Source organism: Cherax quadricarinatus, chromosome 1, assembly GCF_038502225.1.
Source record: "Cherax quadricarinatus isolate ZL_2023a chromosome 1, ASM3850222v1, whole genome shotgun sequence".
In the NCBI taxonomy this organism is placed as follows: domain Eukaryota; kingdom Metazoa; phylum Arthropoda; class Malacostraca; order Decapoda; family Parastacidae; genus Cherax; species Cherax quadricarinatus.
Window position 1 is genome coordinate 96,025,880 of NC_091292.1, and position 23,959 is coordinate 96,049,838.

Sequence of the window (23,959 nt, forward strand, 5' to 3'; positions counted from 1 at the left end):
ACTTTAGTAGTTCTGATAGCTGGGTAGGCGGTTTCTTGCATTTATTTCATAGAATGGAAGACGTACTAGCAATGGAATTCGCTTAAAAGAGGAGTCACAGTGGGCAAAACTGCCAATGAATAAATTGTACCTACACCCCCAACTTTATGCCTGCATAATTCCCAAAGTTTTCCATCAAATTTCATATTTTTAATGCCATTACCTTCAGAAAAAGATTCTCTACCATGGAAGATTTTTTTTTTTTTTGAATTCCCAACATTGTTGGCTCTTATAATTTTTTTTTTCTTGGGGAAGGAGGGGGGTTCCTGACAGTGAAAGGGTTAGGTGCAGGCCAGCTGACCTATAAGGATGATCAAAACATAAAAGACAAAAAAAATGAAAATACTCTAGTAAAAATTTCCTGTGCAGTAAGATAAAATGTTATGGTACCATGCACTGAATACATAAAAATAAAGTAAGACATACACAGTTTATCTTTATTAGGGCTAATATTTTTTTTTTCTGCTTCCACCATAGAAGTGTTGAACAATTTGTTTTTTAAAGAAAATCAACAAGGGTTTGTAAGGTTGTGAAAATATGAGACTACAAGGGATGCCTAAATTTCTCAGTCCAGTATTACTTATAGTTTCTGCATTTCCTCATGAATATATGGTAAGCAATAATAATAATAATAATAATAATAATAATAATAACCAAGTGCTAAACCTGTAAGGGCCTTACAGCCATAATAATAAGGGAGTCAGGGAAACCGGCTGGCTGGACTTGAGTCCTGGAGATGGAAGTACAGTGTCTGCACTGTGAAGGAGGGATGTTAATGTTGCAGTTTTATAACTAGCATAAGCATGCCTCTGGCAAGACAGTGATGGAGTGAATGATGATGAAAGTTTTTCTTTTTCGGGCCACCCTGCCTTGGTGGGAGAAGGCTGATGTGTTAATAAATTAATAAAATAATAATAATAATAATAATAATAATAATAATAATAATAATAATGATTTCTGGTGTCTTTTTCTGTCTCATAAACATGCTGGATAACAGGGATATCTTGCTACTTCTACTCACACTTAGATCACACTACACAGGCATGCACATGCAGATATGTATATACATACATCTAGGTTTTTCTTTTTTTTTCTAAATAGCTCTTGTTCTTCATTATTTCTTCTATTGTCCATGGGGAAGTGGAAAAGAATCTTTCCTCCGTAAGCCATGCATGTCGTATGAGGCGACTAAAATGCCTGGAACAATGAGCTAGTAACCCCTTCTCCTGTAAACATTTACTAAAAAAGAGAAGAAGAAAAACTTTATAAAACTGGGATACTTGAATGTGTGTGGATGTAGTGTGGATGACAAGAAAGAGATGATTGCTGATGTTATGAATGAAAAGAAGTTGGATGTCCTGGCCCTAAGCGAAACAAAGCTGAAAGGGGTAGGAGAGTTTCGGTGGGGAGAAATAAATGGGATTAAGTCAGGAGTATCTGAGAGAGTTAGAGATAAGGAAGGAGTAGCAATAATGTTGAAGGATCAGTTGTGGAAGGAGAAGAGAGAATATAAATGTGTAAATTCAAGGATTATGTGGATTAAAATAAAGGTTGGATGCAAAAAGTGGGTCATAATAAGCTTTTATGCACCTGGAGAAGAGAGGAGTGTAGAGGAGAGAGATTTTGGGAGATGTTAAGTGAATGTATAGGAACCTTTGAACCAAGTGAGAGAGTAATTGTGGTAGGGGACCTAAATGCTAAAGTAGGAGAAGCATTTAGAAAGGGTGTGGTAAGTAAGTTTAGGGTGCCAGATGTAAATGATAACGGGAGCCCTTTGATTGAACTTTATATAGAAAGGGGTTTAGTTATAGGTAATGCATATTTTAAGAAAAAGAGGATAAATAGGTATACAAGATATGATGTAGGGCATAATGACAGTAGTTTGTTGGACTATGTAATGGCAAATAAAAGACTGTTGAGTAGATTTCAGGATGTACATCTTTATAGAGGAGCCACAGACAGATCACTTTTTAGTTGTAGCTACAGTGAGAGTAAAAGGTAGATGGGATACAAGGAAAACAGAACATCAGGTAAGAGAGAGGTGAAGGTTTATAAACTAAAAGAGGAGGCAGTTAGGGTAAGATATAAACAACTATTGGAGGATAAATGGGCTAGTGAGAGTATAGCCAATGGGGTCGAAGATGTATGGGGTAGGTTTAAAAATGTAGTGTTAGAGTGTTCAGCAGAAGTTTGTGGTTACAGAAAAGTGGGTGCGGGAGGGAAGAGGAGCGATTGGTGGAATGATGATGTAGAGATAGTAGTAAGGGAGAAAAAGCATATGAGAGGTTTTTACAAAGTAGAAGTGATGCAAGGAGGGAAGAGTATATGGAGAAAAAAAAGAGAGGTTAAGAGAGCGGTGAATCAGTGTAAAAAGAGAGCAAATGAGAGAGTGGTTGAGATGCTTTCAACAAATTTTGTTGAAAATAAGAAAAAGTTTTGGAGTGAGATCAACAAGTTGAGGAAGCCTAGGGAACAAATGGATTTGTCAGTTAAAAATAGGAGAGGGGAATTATTAAATGGAGAGTTAGAGATATCGGGAAGATGGAGGGAATATTTTGAGGAATTGTTATTTGTTGATGAAGATAGGGAAGCTGTGATTTCATGTATAGGGCAAGGAGGAATAACGTCTTGTAGGAGTGAGGAAGAGCCAGTTGTGAGTGTGGAGGAAGTTCATGAGGCAGTGGGTAGAATGAAAGGGGGTAAGGCAGCTGGGACTGATGGGTTAAAGACAGAAATGTTAAAAGCAGGTGGGGATATAGTTTTGGAGTGGTTGGTGCTATTATTTAATAAATGTATGAAAGAGGGTAAGGTACCTAAGAATTGGCAGTGTGTGTGCATAGTTCCTTTGTATAAAGGCAAAGGGAACAAAAGAGAGTGCAAAAATTATAGGGGGAGAAGTCTGTTGAGTATACCTGGTAAAGTGTATGGTAGAGTTATTATTGAAAGAATTAAGAGTAAGACAGAGAGTAGGATAGCAGATGAACAAGGAGGCTTTAGGAAAGGTAGAGGGTATGTAGACCAAGTGTTTACAGTGAAACATGTAAGTGAACAGTAAGTACATAAGGCTAAAGAGGTTTTTGTGGCATTTATGGATTTGGAAAAGGCGTATGACAGGGTAGATAGGGGGGCAATGTGGCAGATGTTGCAGGTGTACGGTATAGGAGGTTGGTTACTGGAAGCAGTGAAGAGTTTTTACGAGAATAGTGAGGCTCAAGTTATAGTATGTAGGAAAGAGGGAGATTATTTCGCAGTAAAAGTAGGCCTTAGACACGGATGTGTGATGTCACTGTGGTTGTTCAATATATTTATAGATGGGGTTAAAAGATAAAGAATCAAAGTGGGAGTTGTCACAGTTGCTTTTTGCTGATGACACTGTGCTCTTGGGAGATTCCGAAGAGAAGTTGCAGAGGTTGATGGATGAATTTGGTAGGGTATGTAAAAGAAGAAAATTAAAAGTGAATATAGGAAAAAGTAAGGTTATGAGGATAAAAAGAGTAGGTGATGAAAGATGGGATATGAGATTGGAGGGAGAGAGTATGGAGGAGGTGAATGTATTCAAATATTTGGGAGTGGACGTGTCAGCGGATGGATCTATGAAAGATGATGTGAATCATAGAACTGATGAGGGGAAAAGGGTGAGCAGTGCACTTAGGAGGCTATGGAGACAGAACTTTGTCCTTGGAAGCAAAGAGGGGAATGTATGAGAGTATAGTTTTATCAACACTCTTATATGGGTGTGAAGCATGGGTGATGAATGTTGCACCGAGGAGAAGGCTGGAGGCAGTGGAGATGTCATGTCTAAAGGCAATGTGTGATGTGAATATAATGCAGAGAATTTGTAGTTTGGAAGTCAGGAGGAGGTGCGGGATTGCCAAAACTGTTGTCCAGAGGGCTGAGGAAGTGGTTGTTGAGGTGGTTCGGACATGTAGAGAGAATGAAGCGAAACAGAACGACTTCAAGAGTATAAATCTGTAGTGGAGGGAAGGCGGGGTAGGGGTCAACCTAGGAAAGGTTGGAGGGAAGGGGTAGAGGAGGTTTTGTGTGCGAGGGGCTTGGACTTCCAGCAAGCTTGTGTGAGCGTATTTGATAGGAGTGAATGGAGTTGAATGGTTTTTAATACTTGATGTGCTGTTGGAGTGTGAGCAAAGTAACATTTATGAAGGGATTCAGGGAAACCAGCAGGCCGGACTTGAGTCCTGGAGATGGGAAGTATACAGTGCCTGCACTCTGAAGGAGGGGTGTTAATGTTGCAGTTTAAAAACTGTAGTGTAAAGCACCCTTCTGGCAAGACAGTGATGGAGTGAATGATGGTGAAAGTTTTTCTTTTTCGGGCCACCCTGCCTTGGTGGGAATCGGCTGATGTGCTAATAATAAAAAATAATAACAATAATAATAATCCTAGGTAGTAGGTTGGTAAACAGCAACCACCCAGGGAGGTACTACCGTCCTGCCAAGTGAGTGTAAAACGAAAGCCTGTAATTGTTTTACATGATGGTAGGATTACTGGTGTCTTTTGTCTGTCTCATAAACATGCAAGATTTCAGGTACGTCTTGCTACTTCTATTTACACTTAGGCCACACTACATATACGTGTACAAGCATATACACGTATATATACACACCCCTCTGGGTTTTCCTCTATTTTCTTTCTAGTTCTTGTTCTTGTTTATTTCCTCTTCTCTCCATGGGGAAGTGGAACAGAATTCTTCCTCCGTAAGCCATGCATGTCGTAAGAGGCGACTAAAATGCCGGGAGCAAAGGGCTAGTAACCCCTTCTCCTGTATATATTACTAAATTTAAAAGGAGAAACTTTCGTTTTTCCTTTTGGGCCACCCTGCCTCAGTGGGATAAGTTTTTTACTGTAAAGTATACTAGATAGTACAGTATGTATTACAAAAAATACTCTTACATATTAAATACTAATTACTATGATAATACCTTGCAATTAAGTATAAATATGTAAACATGAAATTAATATCCCTTACACTTTGAGGATTACAGCTAGTGTAATAAACCAATTGTGAGATAAACATGTGTAGTTATAAATAAAAAAATTACCAACTTTTACAGACAGTAATACAATGCATTATTAAAATCCATCTAACCTTGGTTTCCTCTTAAGGGGTTTCTTTGATTTTTTTTCAGTTTGACGAGATGATTGTGATTCACACATTGACATATTCCTAGAAACTTGTGAAAACTGACTAAACTCCTCAAATTCAAGATCAGGAACTTCCAAGGCATTTATCTGATCATCTACTCGCATCTTAGCAGGTAGGCTTGATAAAAGAGAACTATCAAAGGGTGCTGTTTGGTAATGGAAATTTGATTCAATGTTATTGATTTTCTCTGTATCACTTCCTACCCATACAGAGAGAATTTTGGGAGCCAAAAAATCCTGAAAGCTCTTTAGGTTCTCAATATTGAAAAAAGACATAATTTTTGGTGGTAAATAATTACTAAGAACACTTGGCTTTAAATTTTTAGGAGGAGGCAGATGTTTTAGCTCACTGCTACTGCAATCTGTAATATAATTATCAAATAGGACATCTAACCAATGAGTAGTTCGTAGTTGCTTTTTAGCCTTCTTAAGTTTATTCACCTTCTTTTGTTCTCGAAGCTTCTGTACTTGTTTTCTAATGTTCCAAATCATCTTTTTCTTAACAGTGTCAATGTCTGGGTTATCTTCAAATATTTCAACTATTTCTTTTGTAACACTTTTCTTCAAGACTTTCTGATAAAATGATGATGTGTCAAAGTAGGTAATCTTATCTGTTAATGATTTATTTACACTGACTTTAACTGTTTCTTCTTCCCACTTACTTAACATGCTTTTACCATACTGAATGTTTTCTGCAGCTCCACCATGTGGGAAGTCTGAATCTTCCTGAGAAACTTTGAAGACTTGAGAAAAAATGTCTCCATTACTGTACAACACCAGAAATAACATACCTAAACTGTCTTTTGGATGAACAACAGATGTTACACCTTTCCAACTGTTATCTAACCGATCCTGTACTTGGTGTCTGAACCAAAGGTCTTGTTTATGAGCGAAGTTTACAGTGTCTTGGACAATTTGAAAATGCTTGGGTAAGCTTACACCTCTGCACTGTCTGTTATACTTATTTGTAATCCATTCATTAGCTATTATACTCACTTTCTTTTCATGACTGTTTGCTAGCATAAGAAACTCCATGTCATCGAATCTCTTAGTGCTTGTATAGAATGGTCTTTTAATTAACATATGCTTCCAATTCATCACAGGCATTTTACAAAAGCGTTCATCTACTACAAAGACACTATCTTCTGTCACTACATACAAATATGGCGATTCACTGATTTTCGAAAATGAGCAAATTTCCTCAAAACCGGACAAATACTTTTGCACCTCTTTAACTACTAATACTGTAAAACAAGACTTATTTGTTTGGTAATTTTTATATTTATGCACATTAGCTTTGACACGTGTGTCACATAACCATACTGCAGATTCATTACCTACAAGAAGAGACTGTGGATGCCTACCAAAATCACAGTGGTACAAGGAAAATTTTGACATAATCTTTTTCTCTTGGAAGCTGGCATTCCAAATAGGACATTCATCTTGGGCATTTCGTAAAGATACATCTCCATCTGTACAAGCTACTGCCCATATGCCAGGAAGGGTGTCACTCAAAGCCACATCTGTTGTAGAATATTCATTAATTATATTACACTCAGTACTTTTATGTTCCTGCTGTCCTCCTTCCAAACAAATGAACTCTGCACTTCTATGTGAGCGAAGGAGTATATACCCACTATTGTACACTTCTTTAGATACAATCTGAAGAACCGTTTTCTCTTGAGGAAGGCAAGCAAATTTATTTAACTTAAAAAATAAATTGTTTCTTTTGTAATCATCGCCACAATAGATACCCTTCTCCAGTTTGGAAAGCATAATTTGCTCCTGCCCATCTTTCCACTCTGGATGAATAACATAGTTTTTTCCATGTACCTCTAGCACCTCTAGGCAGTTTCCAGCAAAGACACTTTCCTGCTTTGTTTCTTTCCTAGATGGCTGTATTTTCTTTGGATGGAGAAGAGGATATGCAAAGTCCAGGGTCTTCCCTAAGGGAAATGTTTTCTCAATGTCCTTCCGTTTCATGTATCTATACTGGATAGATTGAGGGGTAAGCTGTGGACCAGGTTGCATCTGCTGCTCTGGAAAAATAGGTAATGTTTACTTTTGGAACAAAAATTTTTAATAACAAGGATTAATAATGAAGAGCAAATATTATTCTAATGTTATTACATGTACATATTTGCAAAATAACCACAGTGAAAAATACAGTCTTTCACGGCTTATAAGGCTTGTTTCAGTTTCAATGGCTCGGCATCAGACGTAACTGGGAGAGCTACAGCCCACCCAACACCCCAAACTTATATCTCCTGTCGGTGACCTTCAGTTTATAGGACACAGGTTGGTTTTTGGAGGCATTTTATGGAAAAAAATGAGTCTAATAAGCCACAAAATATGGTAGTTAAATTCAAAGTGCTTTTGTGATTTCTCATATTATCAAGGAACAGTAAAAGCAACAGGACAACAGAAAACTTAAAAAAGCTGAGATATAACCTCACATATTACATTATTATAATAAAAAAGAAGCACTAAACCACATAATCTCACATATGATTCTACTCACTCAGCATGGGAGTTTTGAACCAAGTGATAGAGTACTTGTGGTTGGGGATCTCAATGCCAAAGTGGGTAAAAATGTTGTGGAGGGAGTACAGTGTAGTAGTTAAATTTGGGGTGCCAGGGGTAAATGAAAATGGGGAGCCTTTAATTGAGCTATGTATAGAAAGAGGTTTGGTAATAAGTAATACATATTTTATGAAAAAGAAGATAAATAAGTATACTAGGTATGATATAGCACGTAATGAAAGTAGTTTGTTAGATTATGTATTGGTGGATAAAAGGTTGGTTGATGGGTAGGCTTCAGGATGTATATGTTTATAGAGGGGCAACTGATATATCGGATCATTATTAGTTGTAGCTACAGTTAGAGTAAGAGGCAGATAGGACAAAAGGAAAATGGCAACAGCAAGTAAGAGAGAGAGAGAGGTGTAGATCAAGTGTTTACATTGAAACATATCTATTAACAGTATTTTGATAAAGGTAGGGAAGTTTTCATTGTATTTACGGATTTAGAAAAGGCATATGATAGTGGATAGGGGAGCAATGTGGCAGATGTTGCAAGTACATATATGGAATAGGTAGTAAGTTACTAAATGCTGTAAAGAGTTTTTATGAGGATAGTGAAGCACAGGTTAGGGTGTGTAGGAGAGAGGGCGATTACTTCCTGGTAAAAGTAGGTCTTAGACAGGGATGTGTAATGTCACCATGGTTGTTTAATATATTTATAGATGGGGTTGTAAAAGAAGTAAATGCTAGGATGTTCAAGAGAGGGGTGGGATTAAATTATGGGGAATTAGATACAAAATGGAAATTGACACAGTTACTTTTTGCTGATGATACTGTGCTTTTGGGAGATTCTAAAGAAAAGTTGGAAAGGTTAATGGACGAGTTTGGGAGGGTGTGTCAAGGTAGAAAGTTGAAAGTGAACATAGGTAAGAGTAAGGTGATGAGGGTATGAAATGATTTAGATAAAGAAAAATTGGATATCACATTGGAGAGAGGGAGTATGGAAGAAGTGAATGTTTTCAGATATTTGGGAGTTGACTTGTCAGCAGATGGGTTTATGAAGGATAAGGTTAACCATAGAATTGATGAAGAAAAAATGGTGAGTGATGCGTTGAGGTATCTGTGGAGACAAAAAAAACGTTATCCATGGAGGCAAAAGGGAATGTATGAAAGTGTAGTGGTACCAACACTCTTAAATGGGTGTGAAGCTTGGGTTGCAAATGCTGCAGCGAGGAGGCGGCTGGAGGCAGTGGAAATGTCCTGTCTAAGGACAATGTGTGGTGTAAATATTATGCAGAGAATTTGGAGTGTGGAAATTAGGAGGAGGTGTGAAGTTACTAAAAGTATTAGTCAGAGGGCTGATGAGGGGTTATTGAGGCAGCTTGGTCATTTAGAGAGAATGGATCAAAGTAGAATGGCTTGGAAAACGTATAAATCTGTAGGGGAAGGCAGGAGGGGTAGGAGTTATCCTTGAAAAAGTTGGAAGGAGGGGGTAAAGGAGGTTTTGTGGGTGAGGGGCTTGGACATCCAGCAAGTGTGTGTGAGCATGTTAGATGGGAGTAAATGGAGACGAATGGTTTTTGGGACTTGATGAGCTGTTGGAGTGTAAGCAGGGTAATATTTAGTGAATGGATTCAGGGAACCTGGTTATTAGATTTTGCTGGACTTGAGTCCTGGAAATGGGAAGTACAATGCCTGTACTTTACAGGAGGGGTTTGGGATATTGGCAGTTTAGAGGGATATGTTATATATCTTTATACATGATTCTCAACTGTTGTATCTGGATGCCTCTGCAAAGACAGTGATTATGTGTGAGTGAGGTGAAAGTGTTGAATGATAATGAAAGTATTTTCTTTTTGGGGATTTTCTTTCTTTTTGGGTCACCCTGCCTCAGTGGGAGACAGCCAACTTGTAGAGAGAAAAAAAAAAGTATTAAGCCAAGGGAAATTTTGTCAACATAACATATAACCCTAAATGAATCTAACTGATACAATCATGAACTTACATTCAAATTGCAATCAATACTATTTTTTATGAAGCTTGATTATAATTTGCTTAACCATGGACGTCCTTGTGTTTGCATGTATATTTGTGTACTCATATGTGTGTGAGTGCTTGTGCTCATGTGTGTATGTATACTCATGTATGTGTGTGTGTGTACTCACCTAGTTGAGATTGCAAGGGTCGAGTCTGAGCTCCTGTGTGTGTGTGTGTGTGTGTGTACTCACCTATTTGTGGTTGCAGGGGTCGATTCACAGCTCCTGGCCCCACCTCTTCGCTGATTGCTACTAGGTCCTCTCTCTTCCTGCCCCATGAGCTCTATCATACCTCGCCTTAAAACTATGTATGGTTCCCGCCTCCACTACGTCACTTTCTAGGCTATTCCACGGCCTGACTACTCTATGACTGAAGAAATACTTCCTAACATCCTTTTGATTCATCCGAGTCTTCAACTTCCAATTGTGACCTCTTGTGTCTGTGTCCCTTCTCTGGAACATCCCGTCTTTGTCCACCTTGTCTATTCCGCGCAGTATTTTATATGTCGTTATCATGTCTCCCCTGACCCTCCTGTCCTCCAGTGTCGTCAGGCCGATTTCCCTCAACCTTTCTTCGTAGGACAATCCCCGTAGCTCTGGGACTAGTCTTGTTGCAAACCTTTGCACTTTCTCTAATTTCTTGACGTGCTTGACTAGGTGTGGATTCCAAACTGGTGCTGCATACTCCAGTATGGGCCTGACGTAAATGGTATACAGAGTCTTAAACGAATCCTTACTGAGGTATCGGAACGCTATCCATAGGTTTGCCAGGCGCCCGTATGCTGCAGCAGTTATCTGATTGATGTGCGCCTCAGGAGATATGCTCGGTGTTATACTCACCCCCAGATCTTTTTCCTTGAGTGAGGTTTGCAGGCTTTGGCCATCTAAACTATATTGTGTCTGCGGTCTTCTTTGCCCTTCCCCAATCTTCATGACTTTGCATTTGGCAGGGTTAAATTCAAGGAGCCAGTTGCTGGACCAGGCTTGTAGCCTGTCCAGGTCTCTTCGTAGTCCTGCCTGATCCTCATCCGATTTGATTCTTCTCATTAACTTTGCATCATCTGCAAACAAGGACACTTCTGAGTCTATCCCTTCCATTATGTCGTTCACATATACCAAGAACAGCACTGGTCCTAGGACTGACCCCTGTGGAACCCCGCTTGTCACAGGCGCCCACTCTGACACCTCGTCACGTACCATGACTCTTTGTTGCCTCCCTGTCAGATATTCTCTGATCCATTGCAGTGCCTTTCCTGTTATGTGTGCCTGATCCTCTAGCTTTTGCAGTAACCTCTTGTGAGGAACTGTGTCGAAGGCCTTCTTGCAGTCCAAAAATATGCAGTCGATCCACCCCTCTCTCTCTTGTTTTACTTCTGTCACCTTGTCATAAAACTCTAGTAGGTTTGTGACACAGGATTTTCCTTCCCTGAATCCGTGCTGGTTGTCAATTATACACTTGTTTCTTTCCAGGTGCCCCACCACTCTCCTCCTGATGATCTTCTCCATGACCTTGAATACTATACACGTTAGTGATACAGGTCTGTAATTTAGTGCCTCATGTCTGTCTCCCTTTTTAAAAATTGGGACTACATTTGCCATTTTCCATACCTCAGGGAGTTGCCCAGTTTCAAATGATGTGTTGAAGATCTTTGTTAATGGCTCACACAATATCTCTGCTCCCTCTTTAAGGACCCATGGAGAGATGTTGTCTGGGCCCACCGCCTTTGAGGTGTCAAGTTCGCATAGCAGCTTCTTCACCTCCTCCTCGGTTATATGTACCTCATCCAGCACTTGCTGGTGTGCCCCCCTGTTCTGATTTCCTGGAGTCCTACTGGTTTCCACTGTAAATACCTCTTTAAGTCTTGTGTTGAGCTCCTGACATACCTCTTGGTCGTTTCTTGTGAATTCTCCATCACCCTTCCTCAGTCTGATTACCTGGTCCTTGACTGTTGTTTTCCTCCTGATGTGGCTGTACAACAGCTTCGGGTCAGTCTTTACTTTTGATGCTATGTCATTTTCATATTGTCTCTGAGCCTCCCTTCTTATCTGTGCATATTCGTTTCTGGCTCTTCGGCTGATTTCTTTATTTTCCTGGGTTCTCTGTCTTCTGTACCTTTTCCATTCTCTAGTACACCTAGTTTTTTCCTCCCTACACCTTTGGGTGAACCAAGGACTCGTTCTGTTCTTCCCATTATTTCTGTTTCCCTTGGGAACAAACCTCTCCTCTGCCTCCTTGCATTTTGTTGCCACATAGTCCATCATTTCTTGTACTGGTTTTCCTGTCAGTTCCCTCTCCCACTGAATGTCTTGAAGGAAGTTCCTCATGCCTGAGTAGTTCCCCCTTTTGTAGTTTGGTTTTTCCCAGCCTATTCCTGCTACTCTCTCCACCTGGAGCTCAACTATGTAGTCGAAGCACAGAACCACATGATCACTAGCTCCCAGGGGCCTTTCATACATGATACCCTCAATGTCCGAACATCTCAAGGTCAATACAAGGTCCAGTCTTGCTGGTTCATCCTCTCCTCTCTCTCTGGTAGTGTCTCTTAACATGTTGATGCATGAGGCTTTCCAGTACCACATCCATCATCTTGGCTCTCCATGTTTCGGGACCCCCATGGGGCTCCAGGTTTTCCCAGTCAATCTCCTTGTGATTGAAATCACCCATAACTAGTAACTTTGCTCCCCCCATGTGTGCTCTCCTGGCCACCTCGTCTAGTGTGTCGATCATTGCTCTGTTGCTCTCATCGTATTCTTCTCTTGGCCTCCTGCAGTTCTGTGGTGGGTTGTACATTACTGCAATTATCACCTTATGTCCCTCAGACTGGATTGTTCCTAGTAAGTAGTCCCTTTCGCCCGTGCCATCCATTCCTTCCATTTTCTCAAAACCCCACTGGTTTTTAATGAGCAGTGCAATTCCTCCTCCCCCTCTCCTCCCTCTGTCTTTCCTGAGGATTTGATATCCGGATGGAAAGATTGAATCTGTTATTATTCTGGTGAGTTTTGTTTCTGTGAGTGCTATTATGTCTGGGGATGTCTCCTTGATTCTTTCGTGCCACTCCTCATACTTGTTTATTATTACATCTGCATTTGTATACCACACCTTCAACTTCTTTTCTAAGACTCTGGTCTGGGAGGTATATTGGGGTTGGGGAAGTGGGAGACCTGGTAAGGAACTATGGGTTGTTGCTGTGGGGGTGGAGTTTGTAATGTAGTGGGTGGGGGCATTGGATGTGGCATGGGTGTTTTGATTTAGTGTGTTTGGTTGCACTGGGGCTGACCTGGTTGGGAGGCTTCTATAGGAAGTTGTGAGGGAGGCTGTATTTGATCTATTCCTGGGTCTGGGATCTCCTGTCTGTCTTCTCCATCCCCTCTCTTTCCTCCTTTCGCCTTTGTACCATCTCTCTCAGTTTCTGCCTTTCTTCTTGTGTTCTGTCGCAGTCGAGATACACCTTCCTGTATGCCGGCATGTCCCTTAATCGTGCTTTCTCCTGCAGGATCCTGGTCCGAGTCGCTTCTGCCTTGAAGGTCACTTTCACTGGCCGGGTTCTTTTTTTTACAAACCCCCCTATTCTCCGAAAATTTTCCAGCTGGGTCATGTCGTCTTCTCCTATTGCTTTCATGATGCTTTCAATTGCTTTTTTTCCCCCTTGTTTTCTTGCTTCATATGTTTCCCCTTCAACTTCCTGGAGCCCATACACAAAGACTGACCTCACCCTTTCATTCTCCCACTGCATATCCCTGTGTATCCCCTCATTTAATTTGGTTTCCTTCACTGCAGCTTTCCTTTCTTCAGTTTCACTGGCTAATGTACTTGGGCTCAGTGGCCTGTCATTTTCCCTTCTCGGCTTTCCTTGGGCTCTGTTGTTGTCTGTTAGGGCCTCCACATAAAGCTTAGCTCTTTCATTTACTACAGTCTCCTCTGATAGAGCTTCTCCATGCAGTTGTGCCCCTTCTTTCCCTACAGTCCCCTTATTTGTGGCTAAGGTAGCAGTCTCTGTTGTCAATCCCAAAATGTTCTTTAGTTCTTTAGGCTGTTTCAGATTTTGTGTGTGTGTGTGTGTGTGTGTGTGTGTGTGTGTGTACTCACCTATTGGTGTGTGTGTGTGTGTACTCACCTATTTGTGTGTGTGTGTGTGTGTGTGTGTGTGTGTGTGTGCACTCACCTAGTTGTGGTTGCAGAGGTTGAGTCATAGCTCCTGGCCCTGCCTCTTCACTGGCCACTACTGGGTCACTCTCCCTGCACCATTAGCTTTATCATACCTCTGGTTAAAGCTATGAATGGATCCTGCCTCCACTACATCGCTTCCCAAACTATTCCACTTCCTGACTACTCTGTGACTGAAGAAATACTTCCTAACATCCCTGCGATTCATCTGTGTCTTCAACTTCCAACTGTGTCCCCTTGTTGCTGTGTCCCATCTCTGGAACATTCTGTCTCTGTCCACCTTGTCAATTCCTCTCAGTATTTTATAAGTTGTTATCACGTCCCCCCCTATCTCTCCTGTCCTCCAGTGTCGTCAGGTCAATTTCCGTTAACCTCTCCTCATAGGACATACCACTTAGCTCTGGGACTGGTCTTGTTGCAAACCTTTGCACTTTCTCTAGTTTCTTTACGTGCTTGGCTAGGTGTGGGTTCCAAACTGGTGCCGCATACTCCAATATGGGCTTAACGTACACAGTGTACAGGGTCCTGAACGATTCCTTATTAAGATGTCGGAATGCTGTTCTTAGGTTTGCTAGGCACCCATATGGAGTTCTTACTGACAAAGAGAATGAAATGTGCTCTATTTTTAATAATTATTTTCTCTCGGTTTTTACTCAGGAAGACATGAATATCCCAATAAATAGGTTTTTTAGTGGGCCTGAAGAAGATAAATTATGTAATATCACAGTCACTAGCAAAATGGTTATCAAACAGATAGACCATTTGAAGCAAAATAAATTGCCTGATCCTGATGAGCTTTTTTCAAGGGTTCTTAAGGAATGCAAAATGGAACTCTGTGAACCTTTAACTAATATTTTTAATTTGCCTCTTCAAACAGGTGTAGTGCCTGATATAAGAACATAAGAAAGAAGGAACGCTGCAACAGGCCTACTGACCCATGTGGAGCAGGTCCATGTCCCCCCCCTGGATTAGCCCAATGACCCACCCAGTCTGGTCACCTCCACTCAAGGATGGAGCACGGCACCAGACCCAGCAGCACAAGCTAGTCAGGTTCAACTCACACCCACTCATGTATTTATCTAACCTATTTTTAAAACTACACAACGTTTTAGCCTGAATAACTGTACTCAGGAGTTTGTTCCACTCATCCACGACTCTATTACCAAACCAGTGCTTTCCTATATCCTTCCTGAATATGAATTTTTCCAACTTGAAACCATTGCTGCGAGTCCTGTTTTGGCTGGAAATTTTCAGCATGCTATTTACATCCCCTTTATTTATTCCTGTTTTCCACTTATACACCTTGATCATATCCCCCCTAATTCTACGCCTTTCGAGAGAGTGCAGATTCAGGGCCCTCAGTCTATCCTCATAGGGAAGATTTCTGATACATGGGATCATCTTTGTCATCCTCCTCTGTACGTTTTCCAGAGCATTTATATCCATTCTGCAATATGGTGACCAGAACTGAGCAGCATAGTCTAAATGAGGCCTAACCAAGGATATATAGAGTTGAAGAACCTGAGGACTTCTATTATTTATACTTCTAGATATGAAGCCAAGAATTCTGTTAGCTTTATTGGGAACACTAATGCACTGTTGTCTTGGTTTTAGATTACTGCTAACCAGAACTCCTAAATCCTTTTCGCAATCAGTAGTATTAAGATCTACATTATTTAGTTTATATGTGGCATGGTTATTTAACTGTCCAACATTTAGAACTTTGCATTAGTCAATATTAAACTGCATCTGCCAGTTCCCCGACCATTGCATCAGTCTATTCAAATCCTGGAGTGCTCTAGTGTCCTCATTAGAATGAACTGGACGGCCTATTTTGGTGTCATCAGCAAATTTGCTTATGTCTATTTATTCCCTCATCTATGTCGTTTATGTAAATTGTGAACAACAACTGGCCCAACACTGACCCTTGAGGAACACCGCTTGTGACGTGCCCCCATTCTGATTTCTCCCAATTTATGCAAACTCTCTGCTGTCTATTTGTCAGCCATGCCTCTTCCCAGGAAAAAATTTCTCCTATTCCGTGTGCCTTAAGTTTCCTCAATAGCCTCTGGTGTGGAACTCTATCGAAAGCCTTACTGAAGTCCATATACACAATATCATATTCATTACCATGATCTACCTCCTCAAACACCTTAGTGAAAAAAGTTAGTAAATTCATAAGACAGGAACGCCCCTTTGTAAAACCGTGTTGAGATTCATTAATCAATCTGTGCCTGTCAAGATGGCTACGAATTGGTTCGGCAATTATTGATTCCATAAATTTTCCCACTATGGAGGTATGGCTTATTGGTCTATAGTTCAAAGCCAAGGACCTGTCACCTGCCTTGTAAATAGGTATTACATTTGCCATTTTCCACTTATCAAGCACTATGCCAGTTTGTAGTGATATGTTAAAAAGATTAGCCAAAGGTATGCTATGTTCCTCTTTACATTCCTTTAACACCCTTGCAAACAGTTCATCAGGACCTGGGGATTTGTTAGGTTTTAGTTTCTCTATTTGTCTGAGGACCATGTCACTAGTTACCGCAATCGTACATGGTTTATTATCCTGTTCTACATAATCTATTATTTCAGGAATATCGCTAGTATTTTCCTGGGTGAAAACTGAGAGGAAGTAGGTATTGAGAATTTCACACATATCCTTATCACTGTCAATGATCTGACCAGAGTTACTCTTAAGTGGGCCAATCTTGTCCCTAATCTTACTTCTGTATACCTGAAAGAACCCTTTTGGGTTAGTCTTTGAATCCCTTGCGACCTTAGCCTCATAATCCCTTTTTGCTTTTCTTATTCCTTTCTTTATTTCTCTCTTTAATTGAATATATTGATTTCTTAACTGCCCATCCCCTCTTTTGATATGCCTATACGTATATGCCTTTCTTTTGACCAGTGAGATGTTTTAATCTATTGTTCATCCATTTGGGATCATTTTTGTTAGATCTAATTTCCCTACTTGGAACAAAAATTGTCTGGGCAGCTAGAACTATTCTCTGAAAAACGTCATATTGGCAACCAAGATCACCTACCTGATCCATAGTCAGGACATCCCAATTTAGTCCACCCAGGTAATTTTTCAGTCCCATGAAGTTGGCCAAGCGAAAATCTGGGACAGAGATTTGATTGTAGTTATCTGGGTAATTCCATGATATATTGAAACTAAGTGATTTGTGATCACTTTCCCCAAGCTCATCATTAACCTCAAGATTATTAATTAGTGAATCTTTGTTGGCAAGAACCAAGTCAAGCAGATTGTTTCCTCTAGTTGGTTCTGTCACAACCTGTTCTAAAAAGCAATCCTGAACTGTATCAAGAAAGTCACTAGACTCAAGATTTCCTGTCATATTGTTCCAATCAATTTGTCTAAAGTTAAAATCTCCCATTATCACAACATTTTCATATCTAGATGCCTTATGAATTTCGTCCCATAACAGCTTACTGCACTCCCTATCAAGGTTTGGGGGCCTATAAATCACACCCAAAATTAATTTGTCAAGTCCCTCGAGAAACTGTAGCCAAACAGATTCTGTGTTCGATGTTTCTAATCTTATATCATGTCTAAGACAACAATTTAAATTTTCTCTGACATACATCGCCACTCCACCACCCTTCCTGTTGGCCCTATCAGTGTGGAATAGTTTATAACCCTGTATGTTGCATTCAGAAGGCATTTCTCTATCTTTCAGGTTGAATCAGGTCTCTGTTATACCAATAATATCAATATTACCTACACTTGCAAGTAATCTTAGCTCATCTACCTTATTTCTTAGACTCCTACTATTTGTATAGTAAACCTTAATGGAGCTAGTCACTCGTTGCCCTCTACTATCTCTCTTTGTTTGTTGATCAATTGATTTGCCATTACTAGCAACTTTATTTTGAATATTGTCTTAAACATATCCCTGAGGTATCCCGGTAATAACTGCTGTTTTTAATCCTAATGCTGCAGCCTGATTGTTTCCCACAAACACCCATACCTCTATAATCTATCAGTTTAAATTCCTAGACAAGTCATCAATTACCCTCCCAATTGAATTGGCTAATGCAACCACTCCATCCCCAGAGAGATGAACCCCATCCCTTGCATACATATCACGTTTGCCAAAGAATAGGTCCCAGTTATCAATGAATGGGATTGCAAGTTCCTTGCAGTACCTGTCTAGCCAGCAATTTATACCAATTGCCCTAGACATCCATTCACTGCCCACTCCCTTTCTAGGCAAGATGCTACATATGACTGGGATCCCTCCCTTAGACCTAACTACTTCTGTGGCTAACCTGTACTTATCCAGCAGCTCCTCTCTCCTGCCCTTCCCAATGTCATTACCCCCAGCACTAAGACAGATAATGGGCTTGTTCCCATTACCTGCCATAATATTATCTAACCTGCTGACTATGTCACCAACACCAGCTCCAGGAAGGCACACTCTCTGTCTGACCTTTCTGTCTCTGTTACAAAATGCATGGTCCATATATCTTACCTGAGAATTACCTACTATTAAAATATTCTTACCTTGATTAGCAGGGGAATCAGCGGTACCTTCAACCTCACTAACCACTGAAGTACACTCGTCTTGGAGAACAGAGAATCGATTTCCTACCTTCACATCTTCTCTATTACTCTCCTCATCTTCCTTCTTCCTGAACTGTGAACCACTTGCCACTTAAAGCGGCTGCCACTATCACTGCTGGTGAACATTTCCTCCTTACCAGCTAAATCCTTCTCACACTTGCTCCCAAACTCATCTATGTGAAGCTTCAGCCTCCTATTTTCCTCCTGAAGTAGAATCTCCTTCTTAACACTTGAACCTGAGATTCTAAAACACTACAACAAGCCATGGTGCTTGGTAACAGCCCACACTAACTCCCAAGAGCTTAGGCAGGTATGACTGCAGGTGACCACTGACCTCAGCATACGGTGGAAGATGGCTAATGTAATTCCTATTTTTAAAGCAGGGGACAAGCAGTTACCGTCAAATTACTGCCCAATAAGCCTAACCTCAATTGTAGGCAAATTACTAGAGTCAATTACGTATAGCTGATAATATAAGCCATCTCAATAGGTATAATTTGATTAATGATACTCAACATGGATTCACCAGGGGCTGTTCCTGCCTAACTAATTTATTAACCCTTTCAGGGTCCAGAGGCCAAATTTCGAAGTTTGCCCAGTGTCCAGGAATTTTCAAAAAATAATTTTGCTATTTTTTCTTATGATATGGTAGAGAATCTTTTTCTGAAGGTAATAAAACAAAAAATGTGAAATTTGATGGAAAACTGACGAAATTATGCTCTTGCAAATTTTAACGTGTCAGTGATATTTACGCATCGGCGATTTTGCCAACTTTGACTCCCATTTTAGGCCAATTACCTCATTCCTTAGCTATTTCACTAGTATTACTTCTATTCTATTGATTGAGCACGAGAAATCGCCAACTCAGCTGTTTCATCGACAAAATAAAGTGACTGGAAATTGGTAATTTGGCCAATTTAGTGCAAAGTTCAAAATATTGCAATTTCAAAATAGGGTCCAAAATAACCAAGGAGGCATTCCTGGCACTAAACTAACATTTCCTCTGTTCATTAGTTATGTTTTCAGGCTATACAAATGAATTCGATTTTTATTTTTAATTCACATAATGAATTTTTATTCAAATAATTGTATAAATAATATCAGTACATTTGTGAACGTATATTAGACTCACCAACTGGCGTGTATTAGATGTGCGAAGTCATTTGTTTACTCTTGAACATCGGCAAAAATTTAACATTTCCGGTACTTTGAGCTCAATTTCTAGCCATTTTCAATACTAAAACTAATCAAAATCATCTCTATTTCTGTAATATACCTTCCATTCTATCAAATGAAACCAAGAAATCGCAAATACAACTATAAAAAACATACGAAAAAACACTGCAAAGTTGCTGTTTTAATCGAAAATTACGGTCTCAGTTTTTTTTTCTCATTATGCACTGTGTGCTGCAGGATTTGCTTTATGTAGTGCACACATACCACATAGATGTATTATCTCATATCTAGGTCCAAATTTAACGCTCACAGCTTATCAGAGTGAGCTGAGCTCATGGCGTAGATCCACGGTTCGGACCCTCAACATAAAGCCGTAGATCTATGGCACGGACCCTGAATGGGTTAACCTTCTTCAGCAAAGCTTTTGAGGCCATTGACCAGGATAAAGAATTCGATATTTTTTATTTAGATTTTAGTAAGGCTTTTGATAGAGTACCACATCAGAGACTGTTGAAGAAAGTGGCTGCTCATGGCATTGGGGGAAAAGTGCTGTCATAGATCGAGTCATGGCTCACTAATAGGAAGCAGAGAGTGTGCATAAATGGGGTTACATCTGAGTGGGGATCTGTAACAAGTGGCATTCAGCAGGGATCAGTTTTAGGCCCATTGCTGTTTATAATGTATATAAATGACCTTGATGAGGGAATTACTAGTGACATAAGCAAATTTGCTGATGACACGAAGATAGGTAGGATAATCGATTCAGACGTTGATGTCTCGGAACTTGAGGAGGATTTAGACAAACTCAGTTCGTGGTCAGAAAAGTGGCAGATGCAATTCAATGTAGATAAATGTAAAATTCTAAAGCTCAAAAATGTTCATAACCCTAGCATCTACCAGCTTAATAATGCTGAACTTAGCCGTATAGAATGCGAAAAGGATTTGGGGGTTATGGTAAGCAGCATCCTTAAACCAAGACAGTAGTGCCTGAGTGTGCATAATAAGGCAAATAGATTGCTGGGATTTACATCAAGAACTGTAAGCAACAGAAGTCCAGCGGTTATACTTCAGCTTAATATGTCATTAGTAAGGCCTCACCTAGATTATGCAGCTCAGTTCTGGTCTCCATTTTACAGAATGGATATAAATTCGTTAGAAAACATTCAGTGACGAATGACAAAATTAATTGACTGCATTAGAAATCTTCTGTATGAAGAGAGATTGAAGTCCCTTAATTTACATTCACTTGTAAGATGAAGAATGAGGGGAGACATGATTGAGGTGTACAAGTGGAAGATGGGTATTAATAAAGGGGATATTAATAAGGTCTTGAGGATATCTCTTCAAGAGAGAACCCAAAATAATAGATTCAAATTGGAGAAGTTTAGATTTAGAAAGGATATAGGAAAGTATTGGTTTGGAAATAGGGTAGTGATGAGTGGAACAGTCTGCCTAGTAGAGTTACTGAGGCTAAGGCCTTGGGTAGTTTCAAATTTAGGTTGGATAAATACATGAGTGACAGGGGTTGGATTTAAGTGGGACTTGCACATGAGTTAATAGAATTATCAAAGCTTGTTCCTTGGGTAGAATTGAAAATTTAGTTGGGCAAATATTCTGTTAGTGAGATGGATTGTGAAGGACCTGCCTAGTATGGGCTAACAGGCCTGCTGCAGTGCTCCTCCTTTCTTATGTTCTTATGTTCAGTTATTTGGTTGATGTGCACCTCAGATGTGCCTGGTGTTATACTCACTCCAAGATCTTTTTCCTTGAGTGAGGTTTGTAGTCTCTGGCCCCCTAAACTGTACTCCGTCTGCAGTCTTCTTAGCCCTTCTCCAATCTTCATGACTGCATTTGGTGGGGTTGAACTCCAGGAGCCAATTGCTGGACCAGGCCTGCAGCCTGTCCAGATCCCACTGTAGTTCTGCCCGGTCCTCGTCCAACTGAATTCTTCTCATCAACTTCACATCATCTGCAAACAGGGACACTTCGGAGTCTATTCCTTCCGTCATGTCATTCACAAATACCAGAAGCAGCACCGGTCCTAGAACTGATCCCTATGGAACCCCACTCGTCACAGGAGCCCACTCTGACACCTTGCCTCGTACCATGACTCGCTGCTGTCTTCCTGACAGGTATTCCCTGATCCATTGTAGTGCCTTCCCTGTTATCCCTGCCTGGTCCTCCATTTTTGCACTAATCTCTTGTGTGGAACTATCAAATGCCTTCTTACAGTCCAAGAAAACGCAATCTACCCACCCCTCTCTCTCTCTTGTCTTACTGCTGTCACCCTGTCATAGAACTCCAGTAGGTTTGTGACACAGGATTTCCCATCCCTGAAGCCATTTTGGCTGTTGTTAATAAGCTCATTTCTTTCTAGGTGTTCCACCACTCTTCTGATAATCTTCTCCATGACTTTGCATACTATACATGTCAGTGACCCTGGTCTATAGTTTAGTGCTTCTTGTCTGTCTCCTTTTTTAAAAATTGGGACTACATTTGCTGTCTTCCATACCTCAGGTAATCTCCCTATTTCGATAGATGTGTTGAATATTGTTGTTAGGGGTACACATAGCATCTCTGCACCCTCTCTCAGGACCCATGGAGAGATGTTATCCGGCCCCATTGCCTTTGAGGTGTCTAGCTCACTCAGCAGCCTCTTCACTTCTTCCTCGGTTGTATGTATTGTGTCCAACACTTGGTGACATACCCCACCTCTCTGTCTTACTGGAGTTCCTTCTATCTCCTCTGTGAACACTTCCTTGAATCTCATGCTGAGTTCCTCACATACTTCTCGGTGGTTTCTTGTGATCTCTTCTCCTTCCTTCCTTAGCCTGATTATCTGGGCCTTGACTGTTGTTTTCCTCCTGCTGTGGCTGTACAACAGCTTCGGGTCAGATTTGGCTTTCGCTGCTATGTCATTCTCATATTGCCGTTGGGCCTCCCTTCTTACCTGTGCATATTCATTTCTGGCTCTACAACTGCTCTCCTTATTCTCCTGGGTCCTTTGCCTTCTATACTTCTTCCATTCCCTAGCACACTTGGTTTTGGCCTCCCTGCACCTTTGGGTGAACCATGGGCTCATCCTGGCTTTTTCATTATTCCTGTTACCCTTGGGTACAAACCTCTCCTCAGCTTCCTTACATTTTTGTGTGTGTGTGTGTGTGTGTGTGTGTGTGTGTGTGTGTGTGTGTGTGTGTGTGTGTGTGTGTGTGTGTGTGTGTGTGTGTGTGTGAGAGAGAGATAGGGAGGAGTGTGAGTGAAGAGTGAGTGAGAGTGAGAGTGAGCGAGAGTGAGAGTGAGTGAGAGTGAGCAAGAGTGAGAGTGAGCGAGAGTGAGAGAGTGAGTGAGTGACCCAACAATTAATATTTGCACCAATAACCCATTATAGTTGTAACTGGGTGTGGACGTGTGAATTGCTCATTATGTACTCTATAATTTGTTCATGATTGTAACCATGTACTGTATAAATGTAAGTAAATTTACTTACTTACTTACATGATTCATTACCTTGCCTTGTTACAACCTTCTTGGTTTATTAAATATCAACTGAGTGGTTAAAATCTTTCACACGAATAAACAGAGCACTAGATTTTCCAATTTCTAACGATATGTTATCTTGGTTGACGACTTTTTAACTTTACTCACAATGAAATTTATTCCATTTTTACAAGTTGCTGTCTACCAACCATATGTACACACACAAACACAGGGAGAGAGAGGACCTAGTAGCAATCAGTGAAGAGGTGGAGCCAGGAGCTATGACTCGACCACCTGCAACCACAAACAGGCGAGTACACACACAAAAACAAACACACACAAACACAAAAGATAACAGGTATATCTTGCCATTTCTACTTACACAGGTCACATTACACACTCATGTACACATACATGTACATATATGTATACATACCTATTCAAGTTTTCTTCTATTTTCTTATATAGTTCTTGTTCTTATTTCTTTCCTTCCATCTCCATGGGGAAGTGGAAATGAATCCTTCCTCCATAAGCCATGCATGTTCTAAGAGGCAACTAAATGCTGGGAGCATGAGGGCTAGTAACCCCTTCTCCTGTATAAATTACTAAATGTAAAAAGAAAACATTAATTTTTTTCGGTCACCCTTAATCGGTGGGAGACGGCCAGAATGTTAAAAAAATAAGTAAATAATAATGATAATAAAAATAATGCACTGTTATTCCAGATATAAGCAATGACATGGCAGTGGAGGGTGGCTAGGACTGGTCAGTGGTCACTGCCTCACTACCGC

The 23,959-nt window shown here is 40.4% G+C and overlaps 1 protein-coding gene across 4 annotated transcripts in view; it reads right to left on the reverse strand.

Annotated features, from left to right (window-relative positions):
- Window positions 1-462: 462 nt before the first annotated feature.
- LOC128689688 (uncharacterized) overlaps window positions 463-23,959 on the reverse strand; it is a 36,549-nt gene continuing 13,052 nt past the window's right edge. For 2 of the 4 annotated variants that reach the window (XM_070084843.1, XM_070084826.1), the window contains exon 2: window positions 463-7,239. In XM_070084843.1, the coding sequence (XP_069940944.1) occupies window positions 5,129-7,231 (2,103 nt within the window). In that variant the 5' untranslated portion in view covers window positions 7,232-7,239 and the 3' untranslated portion in view covers window positions 463-5,128. Of the gene's footprint in view, window positions 7,240-16,971; window positions 17,049-23,959 lie in introns of all 4 variants that reach the window. The other 2 variants (XM_070084836.1, XM_070084834.1) reach the window with 2 other exon arrangements.